This window comes from Odontesthes bonariensis, chromosome 15 (assembly GCF_027942865.1).
Source record: "Odontesthes bonariensis isolate fOdoBon6 chromosome 15, fOdoBon6.hap1, whole genome shotgun sequence".
NCBI lineage: Eukaryota > Metazoa > Chordata > Actinopteri > Atheriniformes > Atherinopsidae > Odontesthes > Odontesthes bonariensis.
The window spans coordinates 19,188,589-19,203,482 of NC_134520.1; the positions used below are offsets into that span (position 1 = coordinate 19,188,589).

General features: G+C 41.9%; 2 protein-coding genes across 2 annotated transcripts in view; both read left to right on the forward strand.

The window, feature by feature from the left end:
* Positions 1-540: 540 nt before the first annotated feature.
* cope (COPI coat complex subunit epsilon) lies at positions 541-7,990 on the forward strand. Its single transcript, XM_075485373.1, has 10 exons — positions 541-665; positions 875-937; positions 1,042-1,142; positions 2,534-2,686; positions 3,062-3,115; positions 3,344-3,425; positions 3,829-3,984; positions 5,998-6,066; positions 7,223-7,297; positions 7,659-7,990. The coding sequence occupies exons 1-10, from the start codon at positions 564-566 to the stop codon at positions 7,710-7,712; spliced, it is 909 nt and encodes a 302-aa protein (XP_075341488.1). The 5' UTR covers positions 541-563; the 3' UTR covers positions 7,713-7,990.
* A 204-nt stretch (positions 7,991-8,194) lies between these two features.
* The window catches only part of cers1 (ceramide synthase 1), a 29,511-nt gene continuing 22,811 nt past the window's right edge, over positions 8,195-14,894 (forward strand). The window contains exon 1 of the mRNA XM_075485372.1: positions 8,195-9,435. Coding sequence (XP_075341487.1) covers positions 9,187-9,435 — 249 coding nt within the window. The 5' untranslated portion in view covers positions 8,195-9,186. The remainder of the gene's footprint in view (positions 9,436-14,894) is intronic.

A 14,894-nucleotide genomic window follows, 5' to 3' on the forward strand; every position in this document is an offset into this window, starting at 1 on the left:
TGTGTGTACAGATTCGTATATACATATATAAATGGCAGTATAAACAGATAAACAGTATAAACAGAATTTACAGGCTGAACAGTGAGCTATGTACAGTTCGTGTACAATAATTGACTGTACACAGTGCAATTTGTAGCCATTTACAAAATTTTAGAGTTACCATAGTATATTGCAGAAAGCAGTAAATCAGAGCTTTCAGCATCATGTTAAGCAGATTCTGTTTATCGCTGCTGTATTTATGTTATGTGTTTAGATAGACGTAACGTTTTCTGAGTTTACCTGATGATGCTGCTGGCTAAACCTACTGTGTAGCTCTCATTTTATGACTTGGGCCCGATTGCAGATTACTGATTGCTGCACAAGGAGAAATCTTTATGATAATGAACTTTTTGAACGGAGAAATACGCTCTCGACGTACGTTTAATTAAGTTTCGGCTCTAAGGTGTCACGCCAGCAATCTCTGCATGTTTGTTGTTGCTTTTGAACTCCATCTCCCACAATCCCTTGTAAAACGCAGGAAGGTGACGTATTTTTGCTACGTGTCCGGAAGTTCACTAGCCAACATGGCGGCGCAGCAGGGTGATGTTGATGAACTGTTCGATGTGAAAAATGCTTATTATATTGGAAGTTATCAACAATGTATTAACGAGGCCCAGAAGGTGAAGGTATGTGGCATCGACAGATAAGTCAAAGTATCAATAAATGACTTTGTTTTAACTGTCATGGCTATCTGGCTAACAGGAGCTAACACTCCGTTTGACAGAGCTCTGCGAAATGCATTTGCTCACCCAATATAAAAGACCGGCCTCTTCTAATATATCTGTTTCTGAATTAGCTTCGATATTAAACCGCAGTTTGTGTTTTGTCTTTTAAGCCGTCCTCACCCGAGAAGGAGACTGAAAGGGACATGTTTTTGTACAGAGCATACATTGCTCAGGTAAGACTACGGGCAGAAATCTAAAGTTTCACAGCAAACTCAGTTATTTGTTATCATAGAAGCCTTCTCGTCACCTTGACCTGTAATGTTTTGTGTTATTGCAGAGGAAGTATGCTGTTGTTCTGGATGACATCAAGGCCAGCTCTCCACCTGAGCTCCTGGCTGTAAAGATGTTTGCAGAGTATCTGTCCAATGAAAGCAATAGGTACAAGTCTGCTGTTTTACCTTTACTTTAGCACGGAAGCAGAGTTCACACAGCTTTATTTATTTTCTTGATTCTTTTTTTTGTTTTGTTTTGTTTAAAAAAAAGTTGTTTGTATTTTTGCTTCGCGTTCAGTTGAATTATGTAAAATTTAGTACTTGGTGTATTGAAAGGGAGAGATGCAGAGCAAGGATTTGGGTTTGAACTTGGTGGTCAGTTGGAGTTTTTCTCCTGTTCAGGAAGACAAACTGCTGTGTGTGCTGTGGTTTCTTCTGGTAATTTAAATTTGCTGTAGGCTAACTGTCTCTGTGAAGATGCATGCAGAAATTGAGACAAGAAGTTCAGGGCACACGGTACAATGCAAACAAAATAGTTGACTCGCGTCAGTCATTCTCTTGGCAAACTTGTGCACTGCTGCTTCCTCACAGCTAGTTGAGGATTTTTGATTTAATCTTGAAAGGAAGGGTAATAGGATTAAATGCAAAGTTTTTCTGATGTTTTTGGAAAAACATAAGGCCGATATACGTTTTACTAACGGTATGTCATTGCTTAAATTTTTTTTTCCTATGAAATCTTTCAGTCGGCGTTATTAGATTCAGTCACATCTGAATGTGTCGGACAGATATATTGGATATGAGGTTCCAAAGTATCCACCAGAACATTGTTCTTGACTAATTCAAATCTATCCTGTGAATTCTGTAATTTCCACATGAAAGTTGAACACTTTTGCAGTCATGTTGTCTAAGCACTTTTGCCTTTTTTTTTTCAACGTAAAATGAATAATAATGATAATTCAAAATAGTTTAACCTAATTTATTAATCTTTTGGAGGAACTGCCATTTATCTTTATTTATGAACACATAGTTTTATGCAATAGAAATTCTTTTGCTCTCACTGACGGTTGAAAAGCTGCAAGATCTATAAATGTTAACTGTTTGAAACCCTCTTAAAAGGGTTAATAGTTTTTTCTTTTTTTTTTAATCTCTCATCGCTCCCATTTATTGTGTATTAAGACCTAAATTTCTAATAGTCACACAACACATATTCGAAATGATCATCTCTCCTGTATTTTCTTGCCTCACTCGTTTCGAATTCCGTATCTAAGAAGGCGATCAATTAGCTTCACAGTATGCATAAAAATGCTGTCAAGAGTTGATTTTAAAATATTCTGCCATAGTTTCTGCCAACTATTAACGTCATAAAAGCGGGTTGTTTAGTTTTCTGGGATCAAATTTTCTCTACAGATTTTATTTGTGCCCTGTGATGGATTGGCAACCTGTCCAGTGTGTACCCCACCTCTTGACCAATGGCAGCTGGGATAAGCTTCAGCCCCCCCCCGGCCCTGAATTCGATTAAGCAGTGATCGATGGGTTTCTTTTATTTGCTTCTTTTAGGGATGCTATTGTTGATGATTTGGACAAGAAGATGGCAAAGAGTGTGGATGCTGCCAACACCACTTTCCTCCTCATGGCTGCCTCCATCTACTACCATGAGATGAACACCGATGCAGCTCTCAGGACTCTGCACCAAGGAGAAAGCCTGGAGTGGTAAGGAGTAATAAAGGGTTTACTCCACAAGATGTCAGCAATATTTTGTTCAACATCCAAGTTATTTCACCACATTTTACAATGAAAAAAGCAATCACAGATTGAGAGAATAGGATGGATTTTTAGATAACTTGCCTCACAGCTGCGTTGTCAAGTTGTAAAAAATTAATTCAAGCCCACACTATCAAAGCATACAAAAATACATTCATTCGGCATGTTTATCCATGGCATTATTGTGAATACTACCAAAATATTCATGAAAAATCTACACTTACAGTTCAGAGTCTGTTCTTTTGTGAACTGAAGTTGTCTTATTTTTAAAACATTAGCATGAAACTCATCAAACAGCTGTTAACTGTGTTTTTATTCTGTCAGTATGGCCATGACCATTCAGGTGCTTCTGAGTCTGGACCGTGTTGACCTTGCAAGGTAAGGAGTTATTGAATATTTAAAAAATAAATAAATAAAAACTCAACCAAAAAAAGATCAATTCAGAAATCATAGATAAGCTTTGCTCCTTTGTGGCTCAGAGAAAATGTGTGTGTGGGTGTGCATGTGTTGTAAATTAAAATCCTGTAGTGATTCTCTACCTTTATATTACACTGTAGTCAAAGTCTGCTCATGCTGTGAGATGAGCGCTGTTCATTTCTCTGACAGGAAAGAGCTGAAGAAAATGCAGGAGCAGGATGAGGATGCCACTCTAACCCAGCTGGCCACAGCCTGGGTTAATATTGCTGTGGTGAGAGGAACGCAGTCATGAATATTTTATGTAATCACCTAAATATCAATGAACCATAAGTAAATGCTCCACCAAGACCTATTTATACTCTCTGTGCATAATGTACTGAGGGGAGTAATTTCTCAGTTTGTGTACCAAAAAAAAAATAAAAAATTCAAATTCCTCTTACATGACCAAATATTATATTGTTACTGAAGCTGCTGCAATAAAACCTATTAAAAACTTAACCACGGCACAGAAGAAGCAGATAGAAAGTCAGAAAATCGACTGTTTCCTGATTAAATTGATCATATTGCAGCATAGCGCTTCAGAGGCAGTTTGCTGACGATACTTTTTAGACCAAAACAAACAGCTGTGGCTGTGCATTACTTATCACCGGTGAACACTCTGCTTGCTGTTCCAGGGGGGAGAGAAGCTGCAGGATGCCTACTACATTTTCCAGGAGATGTCTGACAAGTATTCCTCTACACTGCTCCTTCTCAATGGGCAGGCGGCCTGCTACATGGCTCAGAACAAGTGGGAGGAGGCTGAGGGTGTGCTGCAGGAGGCACTTGATAAGGTTAGAAGACGGCAGTTGTGTCTCTTCCTATCTGACAGATTAGTTGGCAAACTGGGGCGTACGTGGTGTATACCCTTCAAATTGAAATCGTTAATGAATGCCTACAGAGCAAGGGAGTTGTGCCAGCGGTGCTATTCAAAAAGCTTTAATATTCATTTCAATGCCTTAAAAACAATTTTGGAGTCTGGAGCAATTCAAGAAAACATTGGACATAATGTTCCACCCTATAATCATTGTAGAATTGTTCCCTAGTATTAATTGAAGTATAGATCGGCCATGAAAACTATATTTCTATCTACTTTGGCTCCAACAAGCTGTTTTTTTGTTTTATGTCAAATGACTACACTGTGAATGTATCAATAATACAGCTTCTTCTTACTAAAGAAGAACATTTCAAAAAGATTTGCAATTCTTCTGAGGATGAATTCCTTCACTTTTCCATTGACGTGCACGAAACTCTTCGGTTCTCACATGGAAGAACACCCCCCTCTCAGGTTGATGGTGACATCTGAAATTTTTTCCTGGCAATGAATTTTCTTTTAAGAAAAAAGTACAACCCATGAAATCGAGCTGAAAGTTCAGCTCAGGTGATAGTGCTGTAACTTCTTTAAAGTGAAGATAGCTGTTGGTATTGATACGGTTGCAAATAGGTAACAAATTATATACACATTTTTAGTATCTGATTATCCTTCTTTTTGATAACCCTACAGTGGACATATGAAGTATTTATTTAAACTCTGCTCTATATATAAATATCTGCAATATTTATTTTTAGTCTAGCCTTAACATTAAAATTGCTTCCTATATTTGGACCCTTTTACAAGATGGCGAATAATTACCATTTAGGGTTTAGAGCTAAAGGTCCTCTGCAGATGACAATTATTGTGACCCCATGGACTTGTCTGCTGACTTTATTAGTAGTGCATATTCATGGAATAACTCTTTCTGTACGTGTAGACATACGGGTGAGGTATGGTACGAGTTCCTCCCAGCACTGTAAGCGGGGCCTGCAGTGTTGTGTGTGCATGTGAAACAGAGTATAAACAACATCCACAGACATTTTAAGTTGTATTCTTATTGTTTTAGTCAAAAACCCTGTTTCAGTTTGATGCGGCGTAAACCAAAATGGTTGAAACCAACAACTTTCAGTCAGCCAAGAGTAAAATGATCATCTGTGAAACCACCAAGTGAGGAACAATAGGACATTTTAACACTTTTTACTTCATAATGTAATGTGGTGATAAAGCATATAATCATTAATAGAAGTATCAGATCTCACATCTGATACTTCAGCTCTGAGAACAGCAGATGGCAGCACATACTCACGTGTGCTTGTCCTTCATGTGTAACATAGTTGGGTTTGAGCAGTGCTGTAGCTACAGTTCTTCCTTACTATAAAAACCAGTTTCAAAATGTGCATTTTTTTTCATTTTCTTTTTCTTTGTGTTTGATTTCCGGAGTTTGAATTCTTTCCACTGTCTAATGTGCTTTCTAATCATATAATATCGCAGCTTTTCCCTCCAAATCACCATCTTCCTCATTGTGGATTTTTATGTACTTGACAGTTTTATTGTATCCAGACTCAGAGGAACTTTTATAACCTTATAACTCTGCTTCAGGAGGTTAACCTCAGCTTCACTATGCCTTGTGCTGGTCTTATCTACGGCATTGAATGGGTTCATTATTACAAAGCAACAGTTATCCATTGATGTCTTTCTTTAAGCAGACAGAACTTAACAAGGGTGTGACATTCTGTATTTGTGCAACACTTCACATGGTATTAGACTGATACTATCTGAAGCTTCTTGTCTGCTGCACTCATAAAAGCGGAAATTGAAGTAATCTAATTTAATCTAATTGAGTACCTTGTTCTCAGTAAGAGACGAGAGGCTGAAAAGTGAAGGTACCGTTTGGGCACTCTCATTGTCTTGCTGCCACTTGCCCTGTTGGCTTTGTTACAATAAGGCTCTGACTCTTTGTCTGTGTTCTGTCTCTCTCTTTCACCCCTATCAGGACAGCAGCCACCCTGAGACGCTGATCAACCTGATAGTGCTGACCCAGCACCTGGGCAAAGCTCCCGAGGTGAGACTTTGGACCCAAAGCTGTTAAAGACGGCGCTGTTTTAGCAACCACCCGTTTCATTTTGAGAAACTTGTCCCAGATGATAACGGACAGCTTTCTTCAGGAACTCCTCACGCAACATTCCCCTCTCAGCAGTTTTTTTCCGCTTTTGAATCAGCACAGCCCATTCCCTCCAGCAACACTTTCGGTCATAGAAAGTGTCACTTAATCATTCTGCTTGCTTAGTGGCACGCGGCTTACACAACGCGACTCAGAGTTCATGAGATAAAGACTTAACTATCTGCGTTTGATTTGAAAGGCATGATAGCAACGTAATACAATGCTGACCATTAGCATAGTCATCATTTAAAAGCCTCTCAACCGTGATAACCTTTGATTACCATCTCTCACACAAGGTAACAGGACACATGAGGCCATTTCTTTAAAAACAGTCTTACTCTCTGATATGGTGGAAGAGAATAGCCTGCAGAAATATGCATTTCTTATTCACTTTTGTGTGTAAATGATTAAAAAGAAATTGAAATATTGCTACTTCTGTTATATGTAAATATATCTGCAACTCGGGCCTCAAAATCCTCCAAAAACAAAGCGAACACTTTCAGACACTTCTTTTTTCTTTCTTTTTTTTTGATCGACAGCATGTTTAAGCGCTTTTGTTCCAGTAAACTATCCAGCCTTTAGTTGGAGCAATACATTTTTCTCTCTGACATTAAATATTCATGCTTCATGACTAATTCAGCGGCCGCTAACCTACTGGCAGAAAAAAAAAAAATGATTGTGTATTATTAAGAGTTTGACACGGTGCAGTTTGGTTGTGGGTTGTGTCCTATTTATTTGGCAGCGGAGGGCAGCATGAGCAACAAAACTTTGGTCAGGTTTCGAGTAGGAAGTCATGATTGGTTTTCAGCGCGAGTCGTCTACCGCAGAAGCTTTGCCCGCGTTAAACGAGCGAGGAAAGCACAGGTGACCACTCAAACGCACACATCTGCCATGTGAGACGACAATTAAATCAGGAAATTGTCTTCAGGTTTCCAAAATTATGTTTTGTGACACCTGCTTTTTATTTTTTTTTTTAAGTACCTGTAAAACGTGATGAAGAGGCTTCTTTTCTTTTTTTATGGCTGTTGTTCAGCATCATCTGTTTGTGTGTCCTCAGGTCACCAATCGTTACCTCTCCCAGCTGAAAGACGCACACAGAGCCCACCCATTCCTCAAAGACTATTTAGCCAAGGTAACTGTATCTACTCGTACACCTTTGTGTTTTGGCGAGGACGAGTTGGAGGCACAACAAGCACTCACAGTTGCTGAGCAGCCTTCTTCACTCTGCTCTGTTATAATTTAATTACTGCTTTGGTTGTTATGATAGTTTAACAGCAGGTGTCCGTGGATCAAAGCCAAAGTGGAGTATTCCACTGAATCCTCAGTCTTTGTCACACACCCTGTTGTAATTACACAAGAGTGCAGATGTACATAAACATGCTGAATCTGGGTTACCAAACAAAGCAAGACAGGGAACAGCTGCTAGTAATGGTCAGACTTTTTTTCCTTCTTCTTGCGTTTAACCGTTTCCTCTGCTCCGTGTCCTCCCGCAGGAGAACGAGTTTGATCGGCTAGTGATGCAGTACGCTCCCACCGCCATGGCATAAAGCTCCCGCTTTCACTGAAGCACCCTGACATTGGACTCTATCGAAATACCATCAAGACGGCTCTCCTTCTATTTCTCTCTCTCACTCATACATTGTTTTGATACTTTTACTCAGCAACTTTGGCTGTATTATTTAAACCACAGTGGAAGACCCTAACTTTGCAATTGGAAAGATGTCGCTTGGTCTCATCCATATATTTACATTTCTCTTTCAAATAACAGTTTTTCCTCTGAAGTACAAACATTCCTTTGAGATGATAATAAATGTGTAAAACCTTTTGTATGTGTATTATGATGACTTGTGAACAGCGGGATGGGGGTGTATAAGCATAATTATATGTAAAGAAACCCATCAAATTGACTGTATTTGGGTGCTCTCTGGTGCGGTGGTTTGATTTAAAGATTTGGGTTGAAGTCTTGTATTGAGGTTTCTGTACACTGTCTCTTTAAGTCATCCTTTCTGATCCTTGGTGGCTCAAGCAGAGGGTTCATAAAGAAGATAGCGGGCCTATGTACGTCACGCCCCCGCCGCATTTTTTCCGTTTTACTTTGAACGCAGTAGCACAGCGCTGTCCCCCTTTTCAACGCACCAGTTGATCCCCGCTGGGAGCGCAGCGCGCTTTGTCAGAAACGCAGCCGCGGACACGTTGACCAGCGACTGAGAGGAGAAGGAGGACCCGAAGCGAAACCTGCCTCTCCGGGAAATATATCCCTTTTATTCGTCGTTTTCTTTTCGCTGGGGTAACTTGTCCTCGTGCGAGACTCGCCGGTTTGTCGGGGTCCTGCTGCTCTGACTCATGAAGCTGCGCGTAGAGGTTATATGAGGCGAATAACGGACAGCGATGACACCGTGTGTGACAGCGTAGCGGCACAATAGTCCGTGTGGCCGGGCTTGGCGCTGGAGGGGCGACAGAAACGCTACACTCCAAACTGAAGTCGTTAATGTATGTGCTCTCAGTCACATTAAAGGCTCATTCATTCAAATAGCCAGCTAGCTCGGAGGTTGCTGCCAATGCTGGTCTTCTCACTGCTGTGCGCGTTTGGTTTAACGTAAGCTAAGCGGCTAACCGAGGCGCGCTGCTGCGGATGAGCCGCGTGCGTAGCGGAATCATGGTCAAGAGGAACCTTTAGAGAACTGGTGCAAATGGCTCAGATTAGCTATGAGAACCTACTTGGCAATTGGTTAGTGTGATTGTAATATCCAAGCACACAGTCTGTGCGTGTGGTCAGAGCCTGGTGGGCCCTGTTATCATTCATAAAACTGCCCTGAACGCGAGGAAGGGGCCCATGTCTTAATTTGGAAAACAAAGAATTAGGCTACTGAAGAGGGCTAAGCTGGTTAGATAACCTTGTCCTAGTTGTTTTAGTTGAGCTACCAAGCTCGCTGACCAGTCAGTCGACTCCCTCCGCTCCCGTCTCTCTGCTGGAGTCATTTCGCCCGGTTTTTACCTCTCTTGTTTCTACGCCGCACCACGATGGGCAGTGACGCCGGGAGTGCCGGGCCGGTGGAAGTGGAGCCCATGCCGGGATACTTGGAACTCATCACCAGAGCTTCAACTGTCATTTGGGGCGCATGGAGAGACTGTAGCAGCTGCGGTCTGGAGCTCTCCAAACGGACTTTCCTGGATAACGCATACATTACCTGGACCGAAATCGCTCTGTTTGCCTTTTGCGCCTTTTTGTGGACGATGGTCAGGCGGGGACTGACAGAAAGTCTGTTTAAGGTGGGTGGCAATCTGCAATCATAAACCCATGTTTGATTTATTTACCCCTCTTAAATAATGGTTTTAGGAGCCCGATCCTCTAATTGACAGTCCAGCACTGCAGGCGCGTGGCCTTCGTGCCTCCATCTCTAACTGAATACACTCACTGCCTGCTGGCAAGAAACGTGCTGCGAGAGGCAGTGCGTATAAGACACAGGTGGGAGAGCGTGTATCACATGTCCACAAGTAATGTATTCAGTTGCAGGTTTAAGATAAAGTCAGGGGGAGATGGAGAGATCAACCTTTCTCAGTCAGCTCAACCGACACTGTAAGAAAATATTAACCTGACTCACTATCACAGGCTAGTCACCAGAAACACAGCTGCTACGCGCACAGTCTGCGGTAGGTCCTCATTTGGATGCTGTGAGTCTCTCAACATGGAGGCACGATTAAGTAGGGTAAGAAAGTAACGGATACTGTGCACATGCTCTGGACATGCACACACTTTAGGGACAGGCTGGGATTATAGAGGACTCCCAGGACTCATCATCTACACTTTTGTTGTGGAAAAATTACAAACAAATAGACCGAGGAATAATTTTACCGAGTATTTCCTCTGTTATTGTGGGTATCTCGGAAGAATTCTCATAGATACATGACCTCGAGCTGCACTCCTCATAAACCACAGACCGCTCTATTTGTTCTCTTCCTGCATGTATTCCTCTAACGTGTTCAGCTTGGCTGTGTAATGAACCAACCACTTACAGTAAATTGATAATAATCATACTTTGTAAATACCATTTGTTTTATATACAGTACATCAACAAAATAGAATTGAGTACATTGAAAGAAATTAATATACACACACGAAAAGCTCCCTAGAGACAAATACTGGATCCGTTCTGATGAATTTAGACGAGTCTATAATACAAAGTAGACTTCATGCTTACTTTTCAGTGTTGACATAACTTAAATGAATCGGTGATGCTTCTACTGAATGAAAAGAGGCTACATTTTTTTCACAATTGGTGAGGATCAGCAAGGTGTCTCAGCGCATCTGAAATGCTCATCTATATACGAAAATTCCACAGGCTAAAAAGCCATCTATTAGTTATTAGGAGGCGCCCAGCTTGTGGCGCCATGAGTAAACTGAGTAAAAGAGAAGACTGTGAGGGTAGGCCCGGATTGTGGAAGAAACACCACACAAGACATCTGAAGATCTTCAGGCTGCCCGAGAGTAGTCTGAAGTGGTGGTTTGAGCGCATATGACATGCTGTACATTGAACTAAGTGGAGCTATATGTGGGCAAAGGCTGCGGTGGACACCATCACAGAGATAAAGACACTAAATTACAGGGCTAGAATTTACAAGGTCTTCCATAGATAAGCCACAGACCTTAAAAGATAATATGCTATGGACTGTCGAAACTAAAGCAGAGCTCACTGGGGCTGCAATTAATTATTTTCTATAGACAAGAAAATGAAGCCCGTAAGGACAATAACACCACAGTAACACACGGTGGAGGTTCTATTATGCTGTGGGAGTGCTTACGTGCCACTGGTACTGGAGGGGCTGAATGTGTAAGATAAATAATGAAATTAGGATTTAAAGCAAAATATGTTTACCCTGAGTTAGTAAATTCAGTTTCAGGCGAGGGACTTCTGTCTTTCAGCAGGACAAAAAGCCCCAAAAAGAATGATTTAAAAAGGAAAAGATGTGCTGTATTTAAACTGAGCTGCAGTGAGTCCTGACCTAAATCACTTTGAAAACCTTCGGAGAGAGCTGTGCTTATAATTTATGTTGCCATTATTCTGACCAGCACTGCGAGCCCCGGCAATGTTATCTTAAATTAGAAAATCAGCTGAGAAACAGCTCATGATATTAACAGTAAGCAGAAAAATCAAATACTGTCATCAGCTGCTCTTCTTCAATGATTTCCCACCCACGTGACGGGCGTGCTGCAGCCATGAAATGGAAAATTGTGGCATTTTCCGGTACCTGATGATGTGCACTTACAGACAGGCAGCATAAAGTCTAAAAGCGGCCTGACGGCATCTCACCCCAGCGTGTCTATCAGAGACCAGACATTCAGGCTGTGCTCTGACAGATTGGCCCCATGCCCACATCTCCTATATTCTCTTCTGCCATCCAAGGCCCGAGGACCTCCATCCTGTTCTTGTTTGCAGAGGACGGTTCCTCTCTCTACAGATGGCCTGAATGAGGTCTCGAGCACATTATTCTGGTATCATTGTGGGTGGAGGTGGAGTGTTCACACATGGTGGATGGTACCTCATCCTCATCCAGATGATGCAAGATAACAGTGGGCCCCACGTGCTATTCCAGACGTGGCCTGAGAACGTGAAGACCGAGGCCTCCTCGACCTTTTACTGCCTCTATGTGTACGAGCATCCATCTCACTGTCTGGATACTGTGCAGGCTGTGAAGGAAGAGATGATATTTAGGATGTAGGTTAAAATAAGACCCAGTCAGAGTGCCTTTGGTTATTCAGTGTGTGTGTGTACTACCACCTACAGACTAGAGTGCTTATATTTGGTTAGGGATGGGTTGAGAGTTAGGTCAGCCATGCAGAGCTAATTCAATACAAGTATTGCTGTTCTACATCATAAAAGCCGAAGTGGGTTGTCAGGGGAGAACAACGTTATTCGAGGTCTTATTTGCGCAGAGCTCGTACCACTGACTTGAAACCAGGCTGGAAGTAAACCACACCGCAGTGCATTTAATAACTTGTTGGTAAGAATGGATTATTTTCAAATAAAACGAAGCCCAACTGCAGAAGTTTCCGGTGAAAGTTCATCTGCACAGAACCCATTTGCTGTGGGTTGAGGGATAAAAATAATTAGTTTCCTGTTTAGTTTCAACAGTACTTGCAGACATATTTGAAGAGTGAAATTCGACCCACTTAAAATGCAGACGATTCACTGTGATCTGCATTTTCCACCGTACGGAGTGCAGATATGAAAACAGATCAGGAGTAACTGTATGTGTTGCTCAGCTTGCTTTACTCAGTGGCCCAGCAGCTAAAACCCAGATACACTCACTGTCACTGTCAAAAGAGACATATATATGACTCCTCTGCATAGATAATGAACCCAAATCACATTTAAATCCATCAAATTGTCAGTCTGTTCAACTACATTGGTTGACTTTTTATGAGTTTTGGATGAACATTTGATTTCATGGTGGATTAACCGTGTGCAAGGCTGTGCAAAAGCTAAGAAATGAGGTCAAGAGAGGCAATTTTTGGTCCCGATCCGGAGAGTTCTATAAGCGCCAGCCTCTCTGTATTCATGTCGACCAGAAAGGGGCAAAACTGGGTTCCGCATGTTACCATCAATGAGCAAGCTGTTGGGTGAGGCGAGGGCGGCGGTGGTGGGGGTGGGGATCGCCCCTGTGCGTAGGAGTGTGATTTTTCATCACGTTTCACATTCAGTTTGATGCATGGTTTTACGAGTCCCAGCAGCACCTATCCAGGCTAAATGAACTTGTTTATAAGCAACTTGTGTTGCACTCTCACATGAGCTGTCACCACGTTCAGCCTCATCTACTGGCACTACTGACGCCGACGCTTTCTGTTTTTTTCTTCGTTAAAATGTTGAAATACTCTTCCGTGGAACATGTACTAAGCAGCCATCTAAATGTCATACAAACAGTTACCAAGCGTAAGAGTAGCACTGCTCCTTCCTCATTTGCATTCGCATTTACTCTGCACAAAAATGTTGAATGAAGCATGTGCAGCTATTCCGTCTTCACTGTGTATATGCTTGCATAATTTAACTGACGCTTTACAGGTTATGCATTTAGAAGGATGAGTGTGCTTCACTTTATGAGTGTGTAAGATGGTTTCAAATACACACAGGTGCATGTTTGCCCATATTTAGTCAGAAATGAGCGTGTACGTTCAGCATTCAGGAAGCCACTCCTTACTTCAATGGTAAGAGATAAGAAAGCAGACACACAAATTAGTGGAGAAAGGAGCCAAAATGTCAGAAGTGGAGCTCAGAGAAGAGGGAAGGGTGGTCGAGCAGAAAGATTGAATAAAAAAATAAGGAAGGGGAAGATACAGGAAGGAAGGATTGGAGAGGAGAAGTTGGCTGAGGGGTTGCGTACTGTATCAGGGGCCAGGCTTGCTGACTCAGCTTGCAGCAGCCAATCATTAACACAGCTGCACACACACACATCCACATGTTGGTTAAGGGACATGTGCTCTCTCACACTCACACTCACATCCAACTTCAGCTCACCTTTTAGATTTGGTCTCCAACGGCATGCATCGTGGGCATTTTGAAAACAACTGCTCAATGGTCAGACCCTTTCAGCAGCGCCAGTTTATAACTGCTCTCATAAATGCCTCCCGAAGCCTTAACACACGCACACTAAAACACGGAGAGCAGCGGTGGGTTTGCCAGATCAGCCTTGTTGCAGGGCTTATCTCTCTGCACTGAGCTGAGTGGCACCTCATGTCCTGCTGTTGTTCTAAATATGAAAGCAGCATGAGGTTTGACGGGGTTCCTAACCGCAGATCCCAGATCACTTTCCACTAAGCTCCTGCTCATTGTTGCACATTAGAGCCGCACAGAGAAACCCGATACTGAATTTGTGGTTTGGTGGAAGCGATATCCCTTCCGGCCAAAAGTGCCCACTCAGATGAAACTTGCTTGTAGTTTTGACACTGATTGCCAACGAGTGCTATTTGTTAAGATGTTGGGCTGCTGTTGGGGGGGCCTCTCAACTCTCTTTTCATGACTCAGCTATCTAATTCATCATGGCGTTGCAAGCAACACGAGCAGCACTTAGGCCATCACATGACACATGATGTATTTCCTGTGTGGCACTTATGGCCTCAATAAGCTGTCTGCCCATTCACAGGATAGCTACATACAGTTGATGCAGTTTGTCACTATGATAAATCATCAGTGCCGATGTTATACACAAATCAAGCACAACATTAAAACTACTGACAGGGGAAGTGGTTCAAATGAATCATCTTGTGTGAGTTCAGCTGTGTAACACTGGGTTCCCATATAGCTGCCTATAAAATTTAAAAACATTTAGTCTATTAGTTGATTTATTACTTAACAAAAAATTAAACGCAACTGTTAGATAAGGTAGATTCTTGACGCACTTGGTCACTTTTTTCAAAAATTGTCGCTTTTATGACCAAATGATCATAGGATGATTCAGAATCCTGCACTAAATGTGTGTGTGTGTGTGTGTCTGTGTGTATGTTTTTAAGGTAGTGGACAAAAGTTTATAACAGAAAACTCCTACGCAGCTCCCACCAGTCGGTTTCCTGCTAATTAACATGGACTGTGGACACATGTAAACTCATATTCAGAGCTGCCACCGTGAGTGGAATAACCCGATAAGCGGCACTTTGGACAACTGATTCAACACAGGCAAGATCGTTTATCTCGTGTCAGAATAAAACAGAGTGGCTGTGCAGTCTTTAACATGGTGAA